Below are 27209 nucleotides of genomic sequence, written 5' to 3' on the forward strand. Positions count from 1 at the left end.
GATTCAACATTTGGATACATGGAGTGGGACTGATAGAGGAGAAGCCTTCAAAAAGGTAAGCTTTTATCATTACATGCTATGGTGGCAAAGATTAAGTGTAGAGGCTGTTCCCCTGCCTGGTTTGTAAATAGGGCTGGACTGGAGATCCTGGTTGCGTCGCAAAGCAAAGGGCATAAGCTTCTTGGTCAGCGGTAAAAAGGGAGCATGGATGTTGAAGAAAAGCTTGGTCATTTCAATACTCTGCCCTGAAGTGGTCCTGGAGGGTTATAGTCTTTAAATCTTGAGATCGCTCAACTAAGAGCAAAGAATAAGCATTGGTTGAGCTTATTCTAGAATTTATTATTAAAGAAAGTGAGATCATATGTTAAGAAGACAGGGCTCCAAAGAGAGAGTAAACACCATGTAACCGAGGGCAGGCATTTCAGGTCTGATTAACTTAAGTTCATCCTAGTAGACACCACATAAGCCAACTGATTGTGGGGGGAGCTCTCTTTCTCTCAACTAGACAGAAGAGAAGCTGCTGATTGACTTGTGCCCCTCCATCTTCTGAAATACATTATGTTTTACAGCCTTTCAGTGATGAAAAAGGGCCTTCTGTTTTGTTTTCTGTTTTTGGGGGGGGGGTGGTGGTGGTGGTGGTGAACACCCATACACATCAGTATTATGCTGCATAATTTGTGAAGCTTTAATGTTTTCCAGTTTCAACTGACTGAAGACTCCTTGCTTTAAATGAAGATAAAAGGAAAATAAAGCACATGGAGCCCAGGTGAGACAGTTACACAGCTCAATAATCCTTTGGAAAATACTCCTGATGATAATTATAAAAACACAGTAGATGCTTATAGTCTGTGGAATTAGTCTATTATTTCTTGAGCATTACTATAATTCACTACGCTAGGCATTGAGGGTGCAGTGGTGAGTAAGCTTTGTCTCTGCCTTCAAAGAGTTCATAGCTTAGTGGGAGAGAAAAAGACACTGCAAAAAAGTACAGCCAATGTAAGAAGTATCATTGTAAAATGTGCAAAGGGCTTGCAAAGGAAACAGCTCTGTCTGGGAAAGCTTGTGAAAGGTTCACTAAGGAGAATCTCACGACACTAAGAGTTCCATAAGATGATCACAAACTATGACTGTCCTGTGGTTACCTGTGGTCATTCTTAGAAGCTAGAACAGATGTCGAAGCTAGTGAGAAGCCAGGCTGTGGTCTCCCAGTTATGCTTGTGGAGATTAGCTACACTGCAGGACTTGGGAGTGGCCCTCTCTGCCCCATCTCAAAATCTGCTGACATCTCAACTCTCCTCTGGCTACTCAGGGCATTCCTGAATCATGCTGCCATCCAGGAGAGAGGCTGTTTTTCTCCTCATAAGTTTGCTACTGTAGGCATATAGGGATGGTTCCATTTTCCATCTGACAATACCAACTAAGGCTCACTTCCAGTAGCACAGAGATCAGTATACTGGACAGCAGCTTTTAATATATTATAAGCAGCTGGTAAACTGAGGCAGCAGTTGTTATTAGGGGTGGAAGGAATCAAAGGACACACACACACACACACACACACACGCGACAGAAAAAAGGTTACATCAGGAGGACAGGAATTGGTCAAATATGGTGAAAGGTCTTCCTCTGCCATGCTGCAGATAAATCATTTCAGCACTACAGAATGCTAGGCTCCTGAGAGCTTCAAGCTTGGAAAATGCTAAAGATTGCACATATGTGTGCTTCCAGTGTAAGTGTGCATAAAGATGTGTATGTATGAGTGTATGCATGTGCTTATATATATGTCTGTAGATATCTACACATGTGTGTACATATATTTGTCTATTTCTAAGTGTGTATGAATGTGTGCGTGCTTCTAGATGTGTGTGCTAATGTGAGTATATTTGCATAGGTGTGTGTGTGTGTGTGTGTGTGTGTGTGTGTGTGTGTGTCAGGCCGGGCAGGCTGGAAAGTAAGTGTAAGACTTCTCTCGTCCTCGCGGGCGGTCTCTTCCCACCCCACCTCCACACCACCAACTGATAAAAGCAGGAAGGATGCTCTATGACCCGAGACCGCATTAGAAAGTTTGCAGTTCTTTTGAGGCTATTGCACTTGGGAACCTCATTGGTTCCCTGCAGGATGGTGGATTTTATAAGAAGTCTGCAGATTCCCCCAGGACGAAGGGACTGCTGCTGACACGCTAGGCGGTAGCCCGACCGCCCCCCACCCCGCCTCCCCCGCCCCCACCTCCGCCGCTCCCCAAGTGGTCCCCCCGCCTGCAGCCGCCGGCTCTGCAGAGGCGGGCCCGGCCGGGGCGGGCTCGGCTCGGCGCGCGCGGCCCGCGGGCTGGAGTGGGCCCGCGGCGCAGGCGGGAGGGGAGGGAGCGGGGAGGGCGGGGGCGGCGGGAGGCCATGCCTCCAGCTGCGGAGGCTGCCGAACAGCTGGAGCCATCGCGGTCACCTGCGCGGCGCCGTCGCCCTTGCGCTCCGGCTGCCGGGTCCGCGGCCGGCGCACTTTGCGGAGGGCGCCCGGCGTAGGCGGCGGCGAGTGTGGGCCGAGCCGGTATTTATAGCTCGGTGACAGCAGCGGCGGCAGCGACGCCGCCGGCCCGTCTCGCCGCGCTTCCCCAGCGAGGCCGCCGGCGCGGCGGAGGGCTGTGCTCGCCCGGGTCTCCGGTGTTGCGGACACCCCGTGCCCGCGCGGCCCCATCTGGTGAGTACGCGGGCCCGGGCGCTGGGCGCGCCTCCCCCGCCGCTCGGTCCCGCCGCAGCGGAGCCCTGCTCGCCCGGCTGCCTCCTCGTCCCCGCGCGCGGGTGCGGACGCGGCCGCGGCCCCCCCGGCCCCCGATTTCCCCCCGCGCCTCTCCTCGGCTCCCGCGGGTGGCATGCGGCGAGGCAGGGTAAAGTGTCGCGGAGGGGGACGGACGCACCGACCCTTCTGCGCGGGGGCAGTCGAGACTGCTGGCTGGAAGGGGAAGGCTCGCGGTGAGGAACCCTCAAACTCCGGGGCTCCGAGGGGGTAAGGGACGTCGCCAGGACAGACCTTGAACTTTCCTCGCTTCACTGATTCCCGGGATGGGGACACCGTAAGAAGCCCCACGTATGGTTGGTTAACTAAATTAACAGGTTGCCGTTCAGGGGTGTTCGCCTTAAAAACAAAAAACCTAAAGAGAAAACTTGAGTGTTTACTAACTTTATCGTGACTAAATGAAGCTATCTGTCGATTCCTATTTTTGAAAATGCCATAGGCCCGCAAGTGTATTAGACCCATGTGGTAACACTTGGGCTGCCATTATTCATTCTACCCTCTGTGGAACAATGAACTCTGTGTGTGTGTGTGTGTGTGTGTGTGTGTGTGTGTGAGAGAGAGAGAGAGAGAGAGAGAGAGAGAGATGGTAGTAAACATCACATGCTTATTTAGTATTTATGTGCCTAATGAACCAAAAGAAAGAGTATGTTGAATACATGTATTTAACCCTAGTTATAAATGATATATTGTTTGAAATCCATTGAAGGACTTCTAGGAAGAAAAAAGTTCTTCCAATTTATTGAATATAAAGAGTAGTAGAATCTCTGTAAAAAAGTATTTTTGTTGTAGTGATTTTTTTTTTTTTTTGCCATGACATACTTTCTAACACCCCTTGCCCCCTCAATCTGAGTAGTTTTGAAGTAATTATGGATTTTGAAATTTTGGCTCAGGTATTTATCCCCACCCCCATTCCGCCTCCATATGATGATCCTTATGCTCAGAAAGCAATACTTGTCTGTTTTATTTAATTTGTTCCTTTAAACTGCCAACCATTTAAGAAATAATTTCAAATACGAATGAATCTTATTTTATTCATTCATTGTTACTATCTTTGGTGTGTGTTTAGATTCTTTCTCATAAACAGGTATCACTGAAAAGGATGTCTAAACATTTGTAAAGAATTCACTGGTGAATATTTTTCAACTTTATAACATGAAAGGGCTTATAAATACTTTGCCATTTTAATGAAAAGTCAACTAATGTCTTTGTTGGGAGACAACCCCACCTTGCTTCAGCTTCTCTATTTTAAAAAATTGCATGGTTTAGTATTTTGTTATCCCAAAGACTGCAGGTTAAGAACAAAGGAAGAAAATCACTTAAAGGTTGAAACAATGTGAAGAGAAAGTCTAGGAAGTGATTTATGGATGAGATCTTCTAATTTAGCAAGGGTACCACAAATACCATCCTGGTATCTATGCAAAACCACTTATGGTGGTTTCATTGATTGACTTAAAAGGTTGCTTTTTATTTAAAAGGCTGTGTGTCTCTTGCATTGGACTAAAAGCAAGAAGTTCCAACTTTAATTCTGTTATTATTGTTATTTGTATTTTTAAAAACTGTATTAAGCATTCACATTATATAAAATGTTATATGTTACCTCCTTATACCTGCCTTTTCACCTAACATTTCAAGAAAATATAGCAAGACTTATCCTTATCTCAGGGCTGGCCCAGGCAAATATATATTTTGGTTCTCCATCTTTCTGCCTTTTCTCCTTTTGCAGACTTCAGTATCCCATTCCCAGAGTCTGTTCTTACTGGAATGGAATCATCGGTGTTTGTTGTTGTTGTTTTTCCTTACCCAGAGCCGGTCTGTTATCGAACCATGATCCATACATTTTATTTTTTACATTTATTCATTCATCAGCAAGTATTTGTTGCGTGCCTACTAGGTGCAAGTCATCACTTAGTATGGAACTGCTTCCTCATGTACCTACTTCCTTCCCACTGGAACTGCATTCTGTATTTTATACTTCTTAGTGTAGGTATTATAGTAGTTATAGTAGGTATAATAGTAGTTATTAAGAGTATTGACTTTGGGGTCATACAGAGATACTTACGCTGTTTTTGCCAGTTGGCAGCTATATGACCTTGGGCAGATTATAACCTTTCTGAGTCTCTGTTTCTTCACTGGTAAATCCAAAGGGTTGGTGTAAGGACTAATTGAGGTACTGAATGAAAAGTGCTTGCCTAATCCATACGAAGCATGAAAAAATGTTAATTTTTATTGTGTTGTCCATGTCTGCCTCAGTGGTGTTCATCTCAGGAAATGGCAGGTCCATTCTGGCTTTTGTGAGGCCATGTCCACATCCAGTCCATCACATAATTCTTGTCAGCTCTTCCTCTTATTTATTTATTTTAAATTATTTATTTATTTATTTGTCAGAGAGAGAGAGAGAGAGACAGATTGCACAAGCAGGGGGACAGGCAGAAGCAGGCTTCCCACTGAGCAGGGAGCCCAATGTGGGGCTTGATCCCAGGACCCTAGGATCATGAGTGAGCTGAGGGCAGATGCGTAACCACCTGAGCCCCCCAGGCAACCCTCAGCTTTTCCATTTAAATCCATCTAGAAGTTCATACATTTCCAGCCATTACACAGAGTGGCCCCTCTGACCTGTCAGCCACATGTGCCACTCTCTTGGTTCCCATGTCGCACCCGGTGAGAGCCCTCATGCACACGATGGCCTTAGGGCTGGATCCTGACAGGCCACATCACAATGGGATGTTCCCTTGTAGACCTGAGCTCCCTTCCTTCTCCCCTGCCTCTGTCCCTGTCCAGTCACAGTAGTTTCTTTGCTGTTCCTTAAATGCACTAACCTTGCACTCAGCGCAGGTCTTTGCAATTTTTTGTTCTCTGTGTCTATCCCTCCCTACTTCCAGGTCTTTGTTCAAGAGTGAGGCCTTTGCTCAAGAGTGAGGCCTCTTCAAACTTCCCTCCCTCCTGACATTCCCTATTAACTTTCTTCATCAACTTATAATTTTCTAAAAATACTATGTATCTTTTTTTCCCCCCCTGTTTAATGTCTCTTTCCCTCAAAGAGAAAGTAAGATGCAAACAAGGGTGTTGTCTCTTGGTGACCCTCATGTATAGGCCGGTACCTGGCAGAAATAAGCAATCGGTAAATATTGAACAAATGAATGATGAATGTTATCATGGATTCAACAAATCTGGACTATATCACTTTCTAAATATGAACTGGGTAGGTAGCTTAAGCTTTCTGAGCCTTATTTTCAATATTTGTAAAGTAAGGACAGCATTCATCCTTTACCTTGTCCAATTGTAGTAAAAATCCCTTAACTCTGAGAATAACATATATAATATCACCAGTCAATGTAATGTATAGTTGATATTACTTTCATGCTCATTTTTAATGGGAATGACAATGACTCACTCGTATTTTAAATGGCCTTCACAATAGGAAGTACCTGGAAGTGACCAGGCACTTTGCAATGACATCTCCAGTCTTCACTACAATGCTCTGAGGGAAGTACTTTTATTGGAATTTTACTAGTGAAGAAATGCAATCTCAGAGAGCTTAGGGCTTTGCCCAGGATCACAGAGCTGGTAAGTCGCAGTCAGGTAGTACTGGACCATATGCCTCTCCCGACTCTAGGCTGCCTTCTGAAAAACAGATGTTCCTGATTCCTTTGAATCATTCTAATATCATCCTCATGGTGTGATTTTGCTCACTAAAAACACCAAGAGGTAAAATGTGATATAAATATAGGCATCTATCTTTATTTATCTTTTAAGGAATTAGTGTGGAACAGTTTAAAGCTGTGTCTGCCCTTTTGACCTTCAGTTTTAAAAACAGTTATCTAGAGTGTCTAGGTGGCTCAGTAGGTTAAATGTCTGCCTTGGGCTCAGGTCATGATCTCTGGGTCTTGGGATCAAGCCTCTCATATCAGGCTTCCTGCTGAGTAGGGAGTCTGCTTCTCTCTCTCTCTCTCTCCCTTTGCCCCTCCCCACTGCTCATTCTCTCTCTCAAATAGAATCTTTTAAAAAAAAATTGAAAGTGATTATCCTAGGGATTAAATGAAATGATTGTAAAAAGTGTTCTGTGAACTGCAAAGAACTTTGCATATGGTCTATAATACTATACTAGAATTAGATAGTTGAAGTATAATACAGGAAGAATTATAAAAATTCTTTTTCAAAAAATTGGATTCAAGTTGCTTGAAATAAAGTCTACACACTTGGCATAGTCATCTTCAAAAAGCCCTTTAAATAAGAGCTAAGAGGGGTTAGAGATGAATTTTCAGACATAAATACTAAGGAGCTTCAAAAACTTTGGAGATTGATTGATTGATTGATTTCATCTTAAGATAGTGCTCCACAATGGAAGGGATCTGTTCATGGTATCTGGTTAGGTCTTCGTAGATGTTGAGACCTACATTAGCAGACCTGTGCATTCAGCATGCCCTGCTCGGCTAGTGGTAGTGTCTTTTGTGTAGCACATTCATTCCTGAAGGACTTTCCATATGAATCCATACATTTTTAAAAAATGTCAGTGATATACTTCATCTTGATCATACTTGGCATTATGTGAGAGCTGTAGCCTGAGCCAGGGTCCCTGCTGAGAAAAATGAAATTCACCCTTCTGAAAGCCTTCACTATTTTCCTTTCCTTGTAAAGGCCCAAGTGAGTAATGGAGGCACGGTACTCTGTTTTAGTCAAATTATTACAGCACTCATTAGGGCATTTGTAACCCAAGTCTAGGACCTGATTATCTTTTACTTAAAATGTTGAAGGTGCCTATAAATTTAATTTCCCCATGTTCATTATGCCTCATACCAATTTTTCATTTTCTAGGCTCACAGAGAAATTTTTCCCAAACTCTGCTCCAGGTGGTTGTATCACTCTTCAGTTCTGAAACTTTTCACTCTCTAATCTCTATTCAGTAATACACAGAACAACAGGGGTGCCTGGGTGGCTCAGTGGGTTAAGCCTCTGCCTTCGACTCAGGTCATGATCCCAAGGTCCGCATCGGGCTCTCTGCTTAGCAGGGAGCCTGCTTCCCTTCCTCTTTCTCTGCCTGCCTCTGTGCCTGCTTGTGATCTCTGTCTGATAAATAAATAAATAAAATCTTTAAAAAAAATACAGAATAACACTTTTGTATACTCTTCCTTGAATTGGCCACAAATTATGCTTGCCTCTCACAAGATACCTCAGAGGCTCTGTGTGCCAGCCCCCCAGGACTACAGATGTCACTGTCTACCAGAAAGTCTCTCCTCTGTCTTTGCTCAGTGTACTCCCATCCTTAGTAGCCTGATCTTTCCCCCCTTGTTCCTTTGCATTCCTCTCTATTCTGAGCCTTTTTAAAACCAGCTGGGATGCAAGACTTGTAGTAAAATGTGTGGGATTCCAACTGTCTACTATAAATATTAGTTCGTCTAGAGTTAGAAACCGTGACTGATGGCCTGTGGATTATCAGCGCTTGTGTAAAGTTCCAACGCGTATCTTCTTCTTCCATCACTGCTATAATGGGGAGAAGCAGAGGCTTCCAAGATCTTGGTAGCAACATCTACCTAATGATGTCATTACTTAGAAGAGGAAAGTGGATGGGTGGATTAATCCAGCTCTCAAAGTGTCAGTGCTCTCTGTAGGCATAGTTGGAAAATGGCAGAATGAGCCTCCGTGACGCATTGCATAAGAACAAGCAGATCAACTCAACGACTTGTGCCGATGCTCAGAGAAGAAGAACAAAACTCAAGCTATCCTGGGGTCCCTGGGTGGCTTAGTGGGTTAAGCCTCTGCATTCACTCAGGTCATGATCTCAGGGTCCTGGGATCAAGCCCCACGTCAGGCTCTCTGCTCAGCAGGGAGCCTGCTTCCCCCTTCTCTCTATGCCGGTCTCTCTGCCTATCTATGATCTCTGTCTGTCAAATAAATAAATAAAATATTTAAAAAAAAAAAAACAACAAAAAAAACCTCAAGCTATCCTGTCGTCAGTCACATAACCAGTTTTTTTCTGGGCATGTTTGCAAAGTCCACTGGAATAGTATTAGTAGACTCGTTCATCCTCAAGCACAGTCAGTCTTTTCTCTCAGGCATCTCTATTCTGACCGGGCATCTTTCTGACCGACATGTAACGGGCAAGATTTTGGAATTTGTCTTTACATGGGAAGGTGTGGTGTAGAGCGTTAAAGCTACGTGACTTGGATTTGAATCCTGGCTCTGGCGCAGACTCATTTTGTTATTGGGTACAAATTACTACACCCTAGGTCTCAGTTTCAAAAGTTGTAAAATAAGAGTATTTTTTTTTCTTCATTGGGCTGCTATGAAATTTAATACAGTTTGTAAAGCTCATGAGCGTAGTGTCTGATATGTGGTAAATACTCCATAGATGTTAGCCCCAGTGATAATGGTGATAATGCAGAATGTGTGCTAAAATGAGATGTCGTCAGGTGGGAGCACATTGTGGCTGCTGGCTGAGTTAGCATGGCAGTTTTAGGGTCCCAGTGCTTTTCTCTTTTCCTGTGTTAGTGGAAGCTAATGGCAGGTTGCTCTGCCTTCTCATCTCGCCTGAACAGCGAGGAGGCTTTTCTTTCTAAGTGTACCATTCACACCATCCAGTGGATGTTCCTTGATTGCCCCCTTTGAGGCTGGCCCTGTGCTGTGACCCGGAAGTGAACAGCTCTTCCCTGAACAACTTATGACTTAGGAAAGGAAACACACAAAGAAACCCATAATTTTCCTATCATATACTAAGTGCTAAGATAAATCACATTTAGTTAAGATAAAAACTCAGCTATGGTTGCAGAATTGAATTAAAAAAAATTAAAAGCGTTTGCAGACTATCTTGTCCACTGTAGCACAGTCCATTTGAGCAACCTCTGCCCTGGATTATAACACAAGATTCACCGAATGATCATATCGCTTCACGTGAATGCCAGAAGTGGAAACAGTGTTGGGATACCTGGTTCCTAAGGCCGAGATAACTAGGCAGGCTTAGGGTGACTTTGTGGATGAAATCAGAAAGTGGGGATAAGTAGAAGTTTTATTCAAGGTATAATGTGGGTTTTGAAATTTGGGACCCCCCCCCCCCCGGAAGATATCACGTCAGTTTTGGCAATATGAAGCAAGAATAAATATCAGGATGTGTGGCATAAAATTGAAGGGCCAGTAATTCAGCTAGTATCCAAGTCACTGAATCCGTTAGTAGAAATAAAGAACAGGCTACAAACCTGATGGGAAAGTTTTTATTGGAAGAAACATTTCTAGCTTTGTGCTATATTAGAGAGATCAAGGGCTAGGCATGAATTTGGATTCAAATGCTGGTTCTTCCGCTTACTGCATATGTGAATTAAATAAGCAACCACTTTGTTTGCCTACATGTAATTTGTGATGGTAGCATTCATAACATTCCTGTGGGAATTCAGGTCTGTACAAGGGCAGGGTTGTTGCTCAACACTGTAGTTGTCTCTCTTGAAAAATATAAATACTGAAGAGGAGCAGCTGTCTCCAAAATTTTTTGAATGTTCTAATTCAGTTTGGGCATGTGGACATTATGTAGCCCACAAAACAAGATTCTAACATTAAAAATAACAACAATAGGGACGCCTGGGTGGCTCAGTTGGTTAAGCAGCTGCCTTCGGCTCAGGTCATGATCCCAGCGTCCTGGGATCGAGTCCCACATCGGGCTCCTTGCTCCGCAGGGAGCCTGCTTCTCCCTCTGACTCTGCCTTCCACTCTGTCTGCCTGTGCTCGCTCTCGCTCGCTCTCTCTCTGACAAATAAATAAATAAAATCTTTAAAAAAAAAAAATAACAACAATAAAATAAGTGTATGCTAACCTTCCACAAAGCATTGATTAAAAAAAAAATCAGGCTCTTACCAATTCAGTGTTCTAAATCCTGCTGCCTTGCTTGTGTGTGGGCGGGGGGAAGGGAGGTGGTGTGGCAATTGAGCAAGAGTTTCCCACTGGTAAGAGAAGCAACATAGAAACCTGTTTACTACTATTACTACTACTACTACTACTACTACTACTGCTTCTTCTTTTTCGGGAGAAAGAGTGCGTGTGGGGAGGGAGGCATGGGGAGAGGAAGAGGAAGAGAGAGAATCTTAAGCAGACTCTGGACTGACTGAGCATCACCATAGGGGTGGAGGAGGTGGGGGGGGGCTCCATTTCACTCTGAGATCTTGACCCGAGACAAAATCAAGAGTCAGTCACTTAACCACCCAGGCACCCTGAAACCTGTTAATTTCTTAAGTAATACTCCTATCCTGTCTCATGGGCATCTAGGAATTCCTTGCTTCAAGACTCATTGGCCTTGAGATGATTTCTATATATTCTCTTGTGGTAGTGGTCTTTAGATATTTCTAAAATTGTTTCATGAAACCAAACTGACAACCCATTCTGGCATCCTTGCCTAATGAATATCATGAAAATGCGCGATGCTCGTTTTTGTTCTTTACCACTTTGCTGTCTTTGGTGTGAGAGCCAACCACTGCTCTATTGGGTGATGAACCTCACATTAGGAAGAAAATTCTTCCTATAGTCACCATTCCTAAGCTAGCTGAGTTACAGCCCCTGGGGACAGGTATTTCAGAGTATTCATGAAGATCACAAGGGACATGAAATTACTTAAAGGTAAATGAATCCAAGGCACAGTGATTCTTTGTTTTGCTGAGTTACACTGACCATCCTTTTGTGTATTTACATTGCTTTTCTAAAACAGTGAAGACAAGTCTTCATTAACTTAGATTGTGGGTTTAATTGATACTCATCTCCCTAGATTATTGGGCAGGGATTGGGGGGCCTTGGAGCCCATTCTCAGGTCTTCCATTGACTTAAAGTTACTTCAGGCTTGTGGCTGGATCTTTGTGCCTTTAGCCATGTGTAAAATGAGAATATTTATCAATGGGAAATTTATTAGTATCCCAAAGTGCTTGGGATTTGTAAAGGGTTTTTCACTTACATATTTTTTTCCTGGGTTATAGAAGTATACAGAGTATACTGTTGATGTAGAGTTAATATAATCATCCCTGGAGAGGGATATGTCTGCAGAAAGCAGTCAAAGGATGACATCCCTCGGGCTGGGCCCTGGGTCTGCCTTCTAAGGCAGGGAAAATTCCTGGAGTTGACTGGGCTGCTGGACTTCAAGAGGCTCAGATCAGAGCTCTCCTGCTGGCTGACTTTGGGCAAGTTACATAATCTGTGTGAGCCTCAGTTCCCTCCTTGTAAAATGAAATGATGGGAATGATAATGGTAGTATTTCAGAGGGTTGTTATGGTAAAAATGAGATAATGATTGATGTAGGCATCCAACACAGAGCCTGGATGTCACATGCTGTAGGCTCTGTAAGCGTCCTTTTTTTTTTTTTTCTTTTCCTCCTAGTTTTAAACAAATTGAGAAAGAAGAAAAAAGAATTGGCAGACATCAGTGCAATTACCACTTTATTGTTATTTTTTTAATCTCAGCTTTTATTTAGCTTTGTGGCTGCAAACAAAGAGGTATAGCTTAGTCTGAATACCAAAACTAAAACTTACTTTAGTTCACTAAAACTGAATGTCAGAATTGGGTAGACTTAGTAACTTAGCTTAGTCTGAGAATATATCCACCAGATTATTAGGGGATCCAAACTCTGAGGAGAAGGATATGGGCAGAGGAGAATGTTCATTTTTTGTTAATAGGTGCTCAATTTACTCCTACATTGCTTTCATTTTTGAGTGCCTTTATATTAAGATTATAACCTAACAATAGTTATTTAAAAGAGGAAATACATTGTTGTTTTTTTTCTCTGCATTTCCTCCGGAGGTGACCTCTACAGGTCATCTCAGTCATCACCCCACTTTTGGACAGTGTTTTGCCTTCTCATTTCCCTTCTGGCCCTGTTCTTTTGTTCCTCTCCTACCCCACATCCCTGTGTAGTCAGAGATATGATTGGATGGCGGCAAAGGGACAATATTTCTTTCCTTGATCTCACACTTGTCTTGGTGCCATAAGTAAGTGCAGGTAGCATCTTTTTAAATATCTCCTTCTTGAGCTGTTATAAATCTGAACAGATAGGGGGTGGCTGGGTGGCTCAGTGGGTTAAGCCTCTGTGTTCGGCTCAGGTTATGGTCTCAGGGTCCTGGGATTGAGCCCCACATGGGGCTCTCTGCTCAGCGGGGAGTCTGTTTCCTTCTCTGTCTCTGCCTGCCTCTCTGCCTACTTGTGATCGCTCTCTTTCTGTCAAATAAATAAATAATATATATATATATATTATCTTTATATATATATATATTTTTTTAAATCTGAACAGATGATGGGTGGAGAAAGACTATTTGTTTTTCTGCTCTAACCCTATGTATCTTTTCTTCTACAGGTCAACAACGGAATTGAAGTTTTGAAGGATGGGTAAAGACTTTCGTTATTACTTCCAGCATCCCTGGTCTCGCATGATTGTGGCTTACTTAGTGATCTTCTTTAACTTCTTAATATTTGCGGAGGACCCGGTTTCTCATAGCCAAACAGAAGCCAATGTTATTGTTGTTGGAAACTGTTTTTCATTTGTAACAAATAAATACCCTAGAGGAGTTGGCTGGAGAATTCTGAAGGTGCTTCTATGGCTACTGGCCATTCTCATAGGACTAATAGCTGGCAAATTTCTGTTCCATCAACGTTTGTTTGGTAAGTACCCATGAAATGTAATGTTGATAATTATTGAACTCTGTTCTTCAAGATAGAGGTCTGTTATATCTAAAGGCCAATTTAGGATGCATTTTAGTTTGCCCTCCAACCTTAATTTGCGTTGCCCTGTTGGAGCTAGGTTCTTCCGCTAGTCTCTGTTCAATGGTGTACTTTTCTATGGCCCAAGGAAAATTAGCATGACATAAAATTAGTACTAAACCCATTTTCAAAAAATGGCTTTAGAGCTAAAGTCAATGTGTGTGTAATCTTATTTAGAGAAGACGTGAAAATAGCTCTTTTCCCTATATTATAAAGAGTTTGCCTTCATGTCACACCATGTTTTCATTAAAGTAACTTAACCATGGCTTGTATATTTACATTTGTTGTTTATTCTGGGAATTAGAATGGTAACTCTAACTTTTTACCCTCTGGGGGTTTTTTTGAACTTTGGTTTTAGGATGTTTATTTTGAGCCTATTCAACCACAGAACGTTTAGTGCAGAATCCCTTGGTAGCATGCAATAGACAAAGACACTATTAGTTTAAGCTAAGAAAGGTAATTTACTAGAAGGGATATTTCACAGAGACCAAGGATAGAATTCATTTTGATAATTGGGATAAATGGAACCTGGGGCTTGAATTCTTATTTTTTAATTTTTTTAAAAGAATTTATTTGTTTATTTATTTGACAGAGAGATCACAAGTAGGCAGAGAGAGAGGGGGAGACTATTTGTTTTTCTGCTCTAACCCTGATTTGGGGGTGGGTGGGGGCTGCGGTGGCTTGATCCCAGGACCTGGGATCATGACCTGAGCCGAAGGCAGAGGCTTTAACCCACTGAGCCACCCAGGCGCCCCTGAGGCTTGAAATCTACAAGGGTCCTCTTTTTCCCAGTTTCTCTAACTTACCTATTTTATTTTCTGTTCACACTGAATATCAGTTTACATCTGTTCAGAGAGACTGGCTTGACTCTCTTGGTCCCAAAGTTTAGACTCTTGGAAAAGAGGCTGATGTTGACCCAGGTTGAGTGTGTTTTCCGCCTTTCGCCTAATTGATTTTGGCCAGAAGATGGGTGATACTTATCCAACAAATATGCATTGATCACTTATTACATGCCAGAAATATTCTAGAGAGTGAATAAAAAACCAGGGTCTAGGGAAGCCTGGGTGGCTCACTCAGTGAAGTGTCTGCCCTCAGCTCAGGCTATGATCCAAGGGTCCTGGGGTGGCAGCAGGACTAGGGTCCTTGCTCAGCTGGAAGCCTGCTTCTCCCTCTGTCTGCCTCTCCCCTTGTTTGTGCTCTCTTTCTCTCTCTTACAAATAAATAAAATCTTTAGAAAAGTTCTTTAAAAAAAAAAGCAGAGTCAGGGCACAGATTGCATGGAGCACTGGGTGTGGTACAAAAACAATGAATACTGTTATGCTGAAAATAAAATTTAAAAAATTAAAAAAAAAAAGCAGAGTCTATGCCCTCATAACAACTTACATCCCCCAGGATGGAGAAAGACACTAAAAACGTACAGTATGCAAAGAGGTGGTAAGTGCTGGCGGAGGGGGATGGTGGGAAAGAAAGTTTTAAATGCTGCTGGGCCAATTAGAGAACTTAGTAATAAAACATTATAAGATTATAAGATCACAGGTGAAACAGTGTGTTTATTTTCAATCTAGAAGCTTGGTTAGAAACAATGGTTTCTAGAAGTTTGGTTAGATAGCAATGGTTTAAGGAAAAAACAAATTAAAAACATAGATATACACACATAGTATTACTTATATGTTCTTTTAAATTTCTAGTCAAACTATGGTCATCTGTTTCTAGGACATAAATTTATAAAATGTACATATTTTATATATATTATGTATGTACATTGTTTCAAGAAGTTTGGTGAGGAACCGAAAAGAAGTGGGAAATAGCTAAAAATGGAAGAAGGACCAAGGAAAGATTTTGTTGTTGGTGGTGGTGGTGCTGGTGTTGAGGAGTGAGGTTAATTGATCTGCTTGTCGTTTTGGGGGAAAGACATTGAAATGAAGATAAAGATATAGAAGGAGAGCTCTCTGAAGGTTTCTCTGCTTTATTTATTTTATTTTTTTTTAAAGATTTTATTTATTTGAGAGAATGAGTGAGCGCACATGAGGGATGGGGAGGGGCAGAGGGAGAGGGAGAAGCAGGCTCCCCACTGAGGAGGGAGCCCATTTTAGGACCCTGAGATTAGGACCTGAGCCAAAGGCAGATGCTTAACTGACTGAGCCACCCACATGCCCTTCTCTGCTTTATTTATGACTTAGGACCCAGAAATAATGGCCTTAGCGAAGACAGGTGAGAGACCCCAGTTGCTCAGAGATTGTCATGAGAGGGATGAAGGTTTGTATTCTAATACGTACCTTGTGGGGAGGAGGAGTAGACAGGCAGGTGGTGATCTGATCATCTGTATCTCACTATGAAGAAGAGCTAAAGATAAAGGTGTTGGATGATGCAAGGGGTTTAAGAAAGTGGCTAAGGTTTGGAAGAGCCACCCTAGGGAGTGTAGATGCTAGCTGACTAGGGACAAAAAGAAGGGTTACTGATGATCACCGAGGGCTGTTGGGGTTGGCCACTATAAATTGGAATGACATCAGTCTGAACGGCTAAGCAGTTTTCTTTATGAGAGCTCAGTCACCTGGAACAGAATTCCAGAGTGATTCATCTGGGCGGGGACGGCTCAGGCTTGCAGTATTGGAAACAAAGGATAGAAAATAAATGGAGGGTTCTAATAAAAAAGGTATTGTTTTGATTAAAAGGGGTCTGGCTGGGCATGGAAAAGAGGTAAGGAAGATTGATGGTCTGGGAGGAGCCGGCAAGGAATGGAAGAATGGGTGATACTGCACAGGTGAGATGGAAGTAAGAAAAGGGCAGGGATTTATGGATGTGGTGCGATGCCATGTTGTACTGAAGGACAGCCATTCTTCAGTGGTGATTTCTAACTATGGTGTGGCCTTTATGAGTGCCAAGTAAAGTGCAGAGACAGATCATGAGAGAGAGGGTATCTTGGAACTGGGTGTTAGTGAGGCCATCCACCAAACACTGAACAAGCATGGTGTTGTGCATGACATTGATAACGATGGGTGAGGTTAAGGTGAGGGTGAGTGGGGGAGGTTAGTTTCAAAAACTGGTTCAGGAGTGCTGGCAGACAAAACACTAGACGTCTGTTACGTCCAGCAGTGATGGCTGGATGTGTTTGTGATCCATTCGGTAGATTTGCTCAGAGTAGAAAGGTAAGGCAAGCTTGGACAAAATATCCAGTTTAGAGAAAAGTTATCAACTTATATTGAGATTGGTCGAGAATCGTATGGTCAAGGTCATGGTATTAATAATAAGGGCAAATCATTTGATTCTGTAATTTCTACATTTTGTTAAGTTATTCTATTATAAAATCTAATATTTTATACTAAAATCACATTTCATTATTGGCTTATTTTTTAAATTCTCCTGTTGGTATAAATAATTCAGCCCTGAAAAAAATCACTCTGGATTTCAAATGTGTGTTGAGTACTAATTATTTTGAGATAGTGCAAAAGTGTGTCCTTTTTTTTTTTTTCCTGCTTACCATAGGAAAGATTCTGTTATATAGTTAGCTTTATCACTTCTCTTTGGCAATTTCTTTTTTTCTTACTAAAAAATCTATGAAATTATATGGGTTATTAGAGAAGGAATGATAACCTTTTGCAAATCTTGGTGGTAAGTGGAAAAATAACTGGATTCCTGATTGAATTTTCTAGTGAAGTGCAAACTTGTCTTCTATCTCTCGTCATCTCCCTTCATGACCATTATGTCTTCCTTCATTCACAAAATGGTGATCATTTGCTCCTAATAGTTCTGCCCTTCTCCAATTAATTCTGGGTTTTGCTGCTGAATAATTTTTCTACATGGCTAAATGGCTCCTATTACCTACAAAATAAAATCTAAACTCCTTTGATGGATAGCCAAAGCTCTTGATGATTTACTCCTGCCTGACTTCAAAACTGGTCTCTTGACATTCCACAGTTTTTGAATTATTTGCAGGTCCTCACACCTGCTGGGTTCTCTCATGCCTCTGTGTCTTTGTGTATGTACCCCGCTTCTTGCATCATGCTCAAGCCCCTTCTTGTTAACTTGGTTGATTTCTCTTTTTCTCTACATCCAAGTTTAAGCATTATCTCCTCTTTGACACTTTTCCTGACTCCCTCCTGTCAGATGTTGTCTTCTCTCCAGCTCCCACTGTGTCTACTTGCAACAAAGAATGTACAGCAGGGTACTCGGGAACTGACAGCCTTGCAGCGTTATGGAAAAGAATCCAAAATTTAATGCCAGCACAAACATTGTTTTATTGGCTTGGAGTGTGATAAATGTTTCCATCCTTGTTCCCAAATAACTAGCATTAATACATAATTTTTTTTTAAGAGGCCATATTTAAGCCTTTAACAGTTTGCAGGTGCATGCTTGTGGTGAGTGGTGGTGATGGTGTACTGGTGTGTATGTGGGGAGGGGTGAGATTGCTAATTGCAAGCACAGAAATTGCAAGCATGGAAATTGGAGTGGTTTACAAAATAATCAGAATCATTTTGTGAGATCAGCTAAACAGCCTCTTTTTTGTTAATCCTCTGATGAAATGCCAAAAAAAAAGTGTTGAATAGAATGCCCCTCTTTCTTTCATTGCCCCTTTCATTTCATTAACTCGTGAGTCTTCCCTTACTTATTTTATTATGGAAAATCTCTTCCTGGTAGACTCCGGAAGGACAGTGTCTGGAAGGACAACATCTTATGGCCCAATTAGAGCATGCATGAGGAGCAGTGATAAATCTGTGAGCACAGAACTTAATCTAGTTTGTTGGTTAATTTTATTTTTATGAGGCATAAATATTACAATTTTGTGGCTGTTGAGTGTACTGCATGAAATCTCCTCATGATTTATAATTTGTAATGTTAATTATCCCAAACAAAAATGGTGACTCTTGCAAATCAGAAATTGCATGTTATCAGGAACACAAATGATTAAATGCATTTTAGATTACCCCCTCTCACCTTTGCTGTATGATTGCAGTAATGTGAGAGGTTGGTTTTTCTACCTTAGCACTAAACTTTTATGGTTTCAGGCTGATCAAAAATCCCACATTTCCCAAATGTGGAAAATAATTTAGGAACACATGGGAAATCACAATTGATACATTTCAGAAAAATTTCTGTCGGTTTAACACTGAATCTTGTTGAGGTCAGAACTATATTTGGATTTATGAAAGTTGAATTCCATTGGAATAATCTCCCAGAGCCTCTCTCTTCCAATTGATGTAGATGATTTCCATTGTTTAAAAAAATAAGTATAATGCATCCTAGCCTTTTGGAAAATTATACGTTATACATTGGAGAAACCCATGAATAGAGAAATCCAAAGATTTCTGATGATAAGAGTTATATAAAGAAATAAGCTTACTCAAGAAATCCTTTTTATTTGAAATGATTTACAAAGACATATATGCTTAATACAATAGGAATAGAAAAGAAAGACCGCAGAAAAGAGAGAGAATTAAGTATGTTTTGATTTCATGAGGTGTTACCTGGTTGGTGTCAAGCTTTCTTGGAGCCTCGGCAAAAGAAGAACTGTGATCTGTTACATAGCTTTGGATAACAGAAATGGTGGAAATTGCACGTTTCACAAAGGAATCTTTCTTTGCACTAAATTTTGGAATTTCCTTGCTCTAAATTCTGGTAAAGGATTTCTTTTTTCTTTAGTTCGTAGGAGAGTCACTGACTAGTGGCAAAGACAGAAATAGATTTCACATTTTTGTATCTTAAAGCAAACTTTCATAAAAGTTTAGAGGTTAACTTTCAAGCATAAAAGCAATTCTGTGATTTTTTATTTTCTATTTATTTATTCCCTGAAAGTAATTCTGTGAAGTGCAGAGTGATCAGAGTGTAAATATTGCCTTCCAGTTGGATAACTTTATCCAAGCATGAATCTTAGACCATCGAGATTGTGACAAATATATTTCTCAAACAAACCTCTCCTGCTATTTGTCTTCCCTATTTTCTTCTTATTTGCTAATTTGTACAGAGATCCTCTGTTAGTTTCTTAACATGGATGGAGGGCAGGGGTCAGGCTGACTCAGGATGAGCTGAGAGGTATAGGATATGAAAATGATTCAGCACCTGTTAGCATTGCACAGTTCCTTTTTAAAAACAGACATATTTGTGTATACAATTATTTGTAAAATTGTTTCACTAATGTCTGGGTTCCTGGCTATACCAGAAGCCTCAGGAGGGCAGGGCTGATGTTGTGTTGCTTCTCGTTTAACCCTTGGTGCCTGAAACAATGCTGGAACACAGTAATATTTGATAAATTTGAATGAAAAATTAAATTAATCCTCTTTTGTCTTTTACATGTTGCCTTCTTACTGTAAGCTATTGAAGGGTATTCATTTGCTCATTCATAAAATATGAGACATGGTCTCTGCTCTCAAGGAGTTTAAAATCTGGTTAAAGGGACAGGATACATATGCATGAAAAATTAATTACTCTGATAATACAAGGAAGTGCCTATCAAGTATCTAATGAATAGTGAAGACTGTGAGAGCTATGGGAATTCAAGAAAGAGATCATGGTGGGCTGGGAAGGCCAAAGGCAACTTTGCTGCCAATGTGGGATCTAAGCTGAGTCTGAAGCATGAGTGGGTTGAAAATAGATAGGATGCAAAGAATGCATTACAAATTTCAGGTCACGGGGTAGATGGTGTGAGTTGAAGAGATGAAAACAACTTAGCTTTTTTTGGAGTCAGGGAAAACAGAGGAAGTCATGCTCATTTTAAAAGGGAGTGAAAAGTTTGCATTAGGAAGGAGCAGGAAAGGTAGTAGAACGGTGGGTTAAGGCTAAATTCTTCCTTGGGTCTTGAAGTACCAGTCTCATCCTTGGCAATTTATCTATTCCAGTGTGGTCTTTGAGTCAAGGAAAGCATTTGAACGAGATGGGAGATGATGACAAGATTCTCCTGAATCAGAATGAAGCAGAATCTAGTGGGAATTGGAGAGGGGCAGGTTAGGGCCCTAGAGTAGAAAGGAAAGGAGGAAGGTGTTTTTGGAGCCCCTTGCAGCCATTCGGGCCACTCTGGCCTAGGGTTGGGGCATTGGGCAGCAGGATGGGCTCATGCAGAACCTTGTGAAGCTTCAACGATTGATGGGATGGACATGGTGAGAGTAGGGTGAAGTACAGGTAATGAGATTGGGTGAGTGACTTAAGGGAGTGATTATTTTATTTAAAAAAAGAGAGAGAGAAGGGAGTTATTAGGAGAATATACTTAGAGGAGATAATACATTTAGGAAAGGGTGGGATCAGGTAATGAGAACACGGGCAGTGGACCATTTACCTTCAGAGGTGCTCAGAACAGGACAGGACATGTTTGCTGAACTGAATCCAGGCACACACCGTTTTTTTTTATCCAGACCCAGAGACCAGATGTTCTTCAGAATTCAGTGCTGTGCCTGTGTCTGGTAGCTGGCCCTATGAGGTTGAGGAATCACTCCCTTATCAAACACATTGTCAGAACCGTCCCTGGATATATACGTATATTCAAATGAAGTGGTGTAAATAAATAAAGACTATAAACAGCCTCAAATCAGTATAGGTTAGGTTTTGCTGCTAAATGAATTGAGGTTTGGTCAGGTCTTGCCAAGGGATCAGTTACAAAGATCAGAATCTTTGGATTTCAGCATTTCAGAAACTGGGTAATGGACGTATACTTGCATATAAGCCACATTTCATATACATGTTTGGTGCCCCAAAATAGCCAGCTGCAGAGAAATCATGATGTTTTTAGAGACCTGTTATTAAAAAAAAAAAAAAGAAAGAAAAGAAAAAGAATGGTTTGATTGATAACTAGACATCTATAAAAGAAGAATGCATGTTGAAGGGGGATTTTCCTTGTGTTGATATCATGAGAAATATTAATGAATTTGCTATTTTTTTTGTGTACCTAGGTCTGTTTTAGTGTAAATAGGAAGTTCTGAATAAAACATTCTCAGTACATCCAGAAATTTGAAAAGACAAAATCTACGATTTTTTTCTTTATTTTTATTTTAGCAAAAAGGCCGTTTTCCATAAAATACCAAGTAACTCCACAATGTTCTGCCATTTAATGAATTGAATAAAGCTAAATGCTTGTTTTCTGTTGTCTTTGTTTTAAGCCTAATCTGAAATTCTTTTCTTTGTGTTTGAGCGATGCATATGACTTTATCATTTCAAAATAGAAAAGATTCAGACGTCCCAGAAAGTGTGGGCAAGATAGTCATGGTGATACACAGTACCAAAACATGAAGAAACAGATTTAATCATACGTTTATGAAGGAAAAGCACTATTTTAATGTAATGGTATGAATGCCATTACATCGTACACCATTAATGGTATGATAAAACCTCCTTTGTGTTAATTTGGGATCTGAATATCTGAATAGTATAAATGGATCCTCAAATTTATCCTGATAGTTGATAGTACATTAAGAACATCGGTATTTATTACTGCTCAGGGTGATTTCAACAGCTGATTATTTTAAGTATTGTACTCTCACATAAGGACTTCCTTTTGGAGGAATTACTTGAACAAATGCCGTATATGTAGCTAAATGCTACTTAGAGAGAATATCTGTAATTTTAAGGTTTTTTTTTTTTTTTAAAGATTTTATTTATTTATTTGACAGAGAGAAATCACAAGTACACTGAGAGGCAGGCAGAGAGAGAGAGAAGGAAGCAGGCTCCCCGCTGAGCAGAGAGCCCTACGCGGGACTCGATCCCAGGACGCTGAGATCATGACCTTAGCCAAAGGCAGCGGCTTAACCCACTGAGCCACCCAGGCGCCCCTGTAATTTTAAGGTTTTTAAAAAAGATTTTATTTATTTATTTATTTGACAAGCAAAGACCACAAGTAGGCAGAGAGACAGACAGAGAGAGAGGGGGAAGCAGGCTCCCCGCCAAGCAGAAAGCCCAATGCGGGGCTCCATCCCAGGACCTGAGATCATGACCCAAGCCAAAGGCAGAGGCTTTAACCCACTGAGCCACCCAGGTGCCTCTAATTTTAAGTTTTGTCTTCTCAAAATACTGTATTTGATACTTATGATGGTCATTATTCAAATATTTATTACCATCTTCATTCTCAACCAGTGTATACCATGTGCCAGACCCTTCCTTTTTCTTCCACTTGAGTTGTCAACACATAATTCCTTCTTGAAAAGTAAAATAATTTTAGTCAGAAATAACTGCAGAATTCAAGGGAGAAAAAAATGTTATTCCAACGCTTGAGAAAAATAATGAGAGAGAGCAAAAAGCAAAAGCTTTTGATATGAGAGGTTCAGAAAGGTAAGCTGAGAAATGATTGTTATTTAGCATTAAAATAATCCCCAGGGAACACCCTCTTCCCAGGTAGATTTGAGGTCTAAGAGTTGGTGAACTCAGTAGCCCTTTACCAAAAAACTGCTGCTGCTTTGCCACTCTCTCTTCCAAAGCAGGAAAGGAAGGCGGGACTGAAGTCCCAGGCTTGCGGCCATTTCCTCCCACACCTTATTAGGTGTCTTCATTAGTGGGTGGCACGGCCAGTTGCGCAATCATTAGCGCTAAAAGGCAACCAGCCACAGCTTTCCAGCTTTCAGTGCGATAGGATCGTCTGGCGGCTCTGGTTCCCGTAGGACAGAGGATGCAAACACTGTAAAAGGATACCTCAAGGACTTCCCTGAACTAACTCAGCTTGGAGCATTGTAATTAAGCTGTTATTAACCAGGTAGCTTTCTGGATACCTTTTACTGAGCTTGATATAAATGAATCATCAGAGGCTCAGGAACCTTGCCTCACCAGCCCAGGTCATTGCCTCCATTTCCTCTTCTCATTTTCTACCTACGGGAGGTAAAAGTAGAAATTCCTCATGGAAGCGACTATCCAATGGGATGGCAGCAGGCAGAGTCCCCGCTCCTGGTGCTGAGAGAAACCACTTCACTGATGAATGAAATAGAAGTAGACTGTTGACCGCAGGCTAAACAGTATGTAGTCAATAGGGAAGCTAAGAGTGCTTGAGCCCTTGATTCATTTCAAACCATGTTGATAGAAGTGGCTTATTGTTCAAATAAAGGGTCAACAGGCCTAGGTGGGAGAGGATTGTGATGAGAGGACACTGACCAAAGTTTTCTCTGATTCAATTCCTCCTTCCTCCTTCCTTCCTTCCTTCCTTCCTTCCTTCCTTCCTTCCTTCCTTTTTAAGATTTCATTCATTTGACAAGGGGAAGTGGGGTGGGGTGACAGAACAAGCACAAGCTGGGGAAGCGGCAGGCAGGGGAGAAGCATGGTTCCCACCGAGCAGGGAGCCTGATGTGGGGCATGACTTCAGCTGAAGGCAGATGCTCAACTGACTGAGCCACCCAGGCGCTGCTCCCTGGTTTGGTTTCATTTGTCTTTTATTAATTCCTAAAACTAGATTATTTCTTGAAGATAGTTTCACTGGGTTAAAGTATTGCTTGCACCACTTAGGAGGTATGATGAACTAACAAAGATATTAATAATTGCCTTCCTTGGGAGATCTAGATCCAAAGAGTACATGTTGGGAGTGGGAGAGCATAGGAGAAGGTTCTGATTGTAACTGTGTTGCTGTGTTGCTGTGCTGGATTCCGGATAGAAGCAAGGAAAGAAGCAAGGAAAGAAAGGCCGTTAGAAGACCCAGGGGTCCATGGGAGAAGGGCGGGGGAGGTCAGGCTGGAATAAGAACATATAGCCTCTCCAAAGACAAACAATCTGTTTCCAGTAGTGGCCTTCAAGTTGTGTATTGCATTTTGAGTATCGGTGTTGGTCAAAGCAATTCTGCTGTTTTGATTTGTTTCTCTCATGACTGCGGCCCTGACTTATTGTTGACGGTTAGACAGAAATGTGCAGGGTTGATTTGCCTGGCTCCAAGGTCATAGCAATAGCCAGCAGGACAATTGGAACATAAACTGAAGCCTCCTGATTCCCAGACAGGCGCCTTTTCAGCCATCCCAGATGGCAAGCTGGCAGCAGGGGAGCCTGGTCCGCCTCGGGACTGGGTTGTGCTAGGCCACTCCCTACAGCTTCGTTCCACTTTGTGATCGGGGATTTTTATCTGGCACCATCTCCTGCCTGCCCAGCGCTCTCTTTTGGGTAAAGAGTGTCATTTTGTTGACCCTGCAAGCAGTTGTCTAGTTCCAGGACAAAGCCTGTCATTGCCACTGACCCAGAAGATGTCAGCCCAGCGCTGTCTGCCCTTGCAGCCACTGGCGAGCCCACATTCTGTGTTGGGCTTTACTTCTTCCCTCTGATTCAAGAGGAATGTGATTACACATCAACGCTTCCCCAGACTCGTTAAGATCCTTTGCATACCCTTGAGGATATGCCCACTGAAATGGATAGACCAGCTGAGAGTAGACAAGAGAATACACACAGAAACCTGAGGGAGCAGGTCCCCGGAGCCCAGGGAAGTTCATCTTTGCATGGTAAAGTTTTAAACTTTGTATTTCTGCTGCCTCAACATTCCTGCAAGCAGGCTGTGAGTGCCCCACCTAGGTGACCAGGTGGCCCAGTGTGAGAAGGCTGGCACAAGCTGTCCTTCTTGCCCCCCTCCCCTCTGACCTAGAGACATTCAGACACACCAGTGACATCCTCTCACACCTTTGGCTTATGTATTTCTGACCCCCAATAAAGGCACCTGCTTCCTCTTCTTACTCTCTTGGCTCCCCACCTGCTTGGTTGAGTCTGCTCCCTTGGCCCTCCACGGCTCCTTCCCCCCCCCCCCCAGTGTGGCCCCCCTACTGGCCTGCCGTGACTCTCTCCGATTAGTGAGGATAAGAAATGCCATTTTCCTGCCCCTCTCCTGTGTACACTCTGTGGCCAGGCCTGACTGACCATCTCATGAAAGTGTTAGGTCCCCCAATAATGGGTCCGTGATTAGAGGAGCAAGACTCATACAAAGCGAAGGTCAAGCAAAGCTTTATTTCACACCAAGCATCAAGAATCAGACCGAATGTTTGGGGCCGCGCCTCTTACAGAGAGGCTGACACCTCTCTGCTTCTTTTAGCTTTCAAGGGCAAAGGCTATGTGGTTGGGCCTGGCCACACACAGGTGGCCAATGAGATTGTAACACACAGAGAAAGCTGCACAGTCATGCTCGGTCACACATAAGTGACCAATTGAATTATAATTTACCTTAGTAGATATTTGAACCAGCCTATCACCTTGGTCAGAATTGGCGCCCAAAAGGTGCCCAAAGGGCGGGGGCCCATACTCCTTGGTAGCTAGGGAGACAGTATGCGCCCCCCTCCCCACTAATCGGATGTCTCCACCTGGCCTGACCCACCCTTTATTTGGGCTTTGTTACCTGGGACTGGTTTCTGGGACTTGTTTTTAAGTAAGTACCTTGGGGGAGGGGGGGCAGGGACAGTTTAAGGGTTAAACAACAAAGTTATTGTTTAACCGGATGGAAGCGCTCTGGCTAAATAGGTCCTTACAAAAGCATACAGAGCAGTGTTTCTTGCTGTTTCGTGACCTATCCCCTCTCTCTTTTATGTTCTTCCCAATGTATTCCTGTTTGAGCTGTGCCATCACTGACAAATACATTGAGTACCCATCATTTGCAAGGGACCGTGTTAGGCACCATAAACTCTCGTCTTTCAGGAGCTTGTGGTGAGCTAAGATTAGACACACGTATGAAAATACAGCTGTAATAGGACTGTGATGTCAGCATATGATAACTGCCACGTAAGCAGGATGGACAGTCTATTCCGCAGGAGGCAAGAAGTCATTCCCAACAGAAATGGCCAAATGAAACCTCGTGGGAGTTCGTGAGAACTCTAGAACCTCACAGTGCGTGGATTTGGTGGGAGCATCCTTGTTATATTTTCAGCCAGTCTCCCGAGTACCATGGAACTCACCATATCCTAAGAAGTCTGGCTCTGATCACGGTTTCTGCAATAATGCTTGGTTCTGATCCTTAGCTGTGCCTTGCAGCTCCAGGAGAATTCCATTGGTGGGGGGAGGGCATTCCAAGCTGGAGAAATGTCAAGCACACGGTTGTAGGGAAGGAAAGGATGGCTGGTTCCGCGGTAGAGTGGGAGTGGGGCGGTTTCCTGTGTCGGGGGATTTGGGTCTTCTGGAGGCTGGAAACGGAAGCTTCAAGGCAAATCATGGAGGGTCATGAATTTCAGGTGCAGGAGCTTAACATTCATTCTGAAGACAAGAGGAGGCCATGGACCATGTCCCTCTTTTTACATTTTAGATTTATGAAAGTAGTACAAGCTTGTTGTGAACAAAACAGAATAACAACAACAACAAAACAAACCACCCCCAGATTATATGAATGGAGTCAGAGAACTTAAAAGTTTTGGATCACAAGAGTGACAAGATCAAAATGGTATTGTAGGATGATGGATACAGGATGACCGGCTTTGAGATGGGGAGGGCCTCGATCACTTGGGTACACCTGACCTCAAGGGATCAAGGCCCGGTTTAGAAGTGGCATTGAGGATGGAGTGGGGGGGAAGGAAGGAAGCAGGGTGGTGAAGGGAGACCTGATAGTGCCAGCACACTCTTTTCTTTTTAAAATGAACATCTTCATTTTAAGAATTCTGTTCCCTAAGTCCATTTCCATCATTTACTAAACAATAAGGCATATCAATCTATCTCTAAAATTAGAAACTTGAATTATTAGTAGATCATTTAACCTTCTTTTCCAAGTTTGCCAGAAGTAATGAATGTATTATGCTGGTTATTTATTACGCTAAGAGACTTTAAGAAAAAGCAGATTTATGTTCACAATTGTATACCTCAAGTTG

General features: G+C 42.3%; 1 protein-coding gene across 2 annotated transcripts in view; it reads left to right on the plus strand.

Moving 5' to 3' along the window:
• Positions 1-2351: 2351 nt before the first annotated feature.
• TMEM117 (transmembrane protein 117) overlaps positions 2352-27209 on the plus strand; it is a 492194-nt gene continuing 467336 nt past the window's right edge. Inside the window, exons 1-2 of one of the 2 annotated variants that reach the window (XM_032347946.1) lie at positions 2352-2688; positions 13094-13398. In XM_032347946.1, the coding sequence (XP_032203837.1) occupies positions 13122-13398 (277 nt within the window). In that variant the 5' untranslated portion in view covers positions 2352-2688; positions 13094-13121. Of the gene's footprint in view, positions 2689-2785; positions 2995-13093; positions 13399-27209 lie in introns of those variants that run through there. The other variant, XM_032347947.1, reaches the window with a different exon arrangement.

The sequence above is a fragment of the Mustela erminea genome, chromosome 6 (genome assembly GCF_009829155.1).
Source record: "Mustela erminea isolate mMusErm1 chromosome 6, mMusErm1.Pri, whole genome shotgun sequence".
NCBI lineage: Eukaryota > Metazoa > Chordata > Mammalia > Carnivora > Mustelidae > Mustela > Mustela erminea.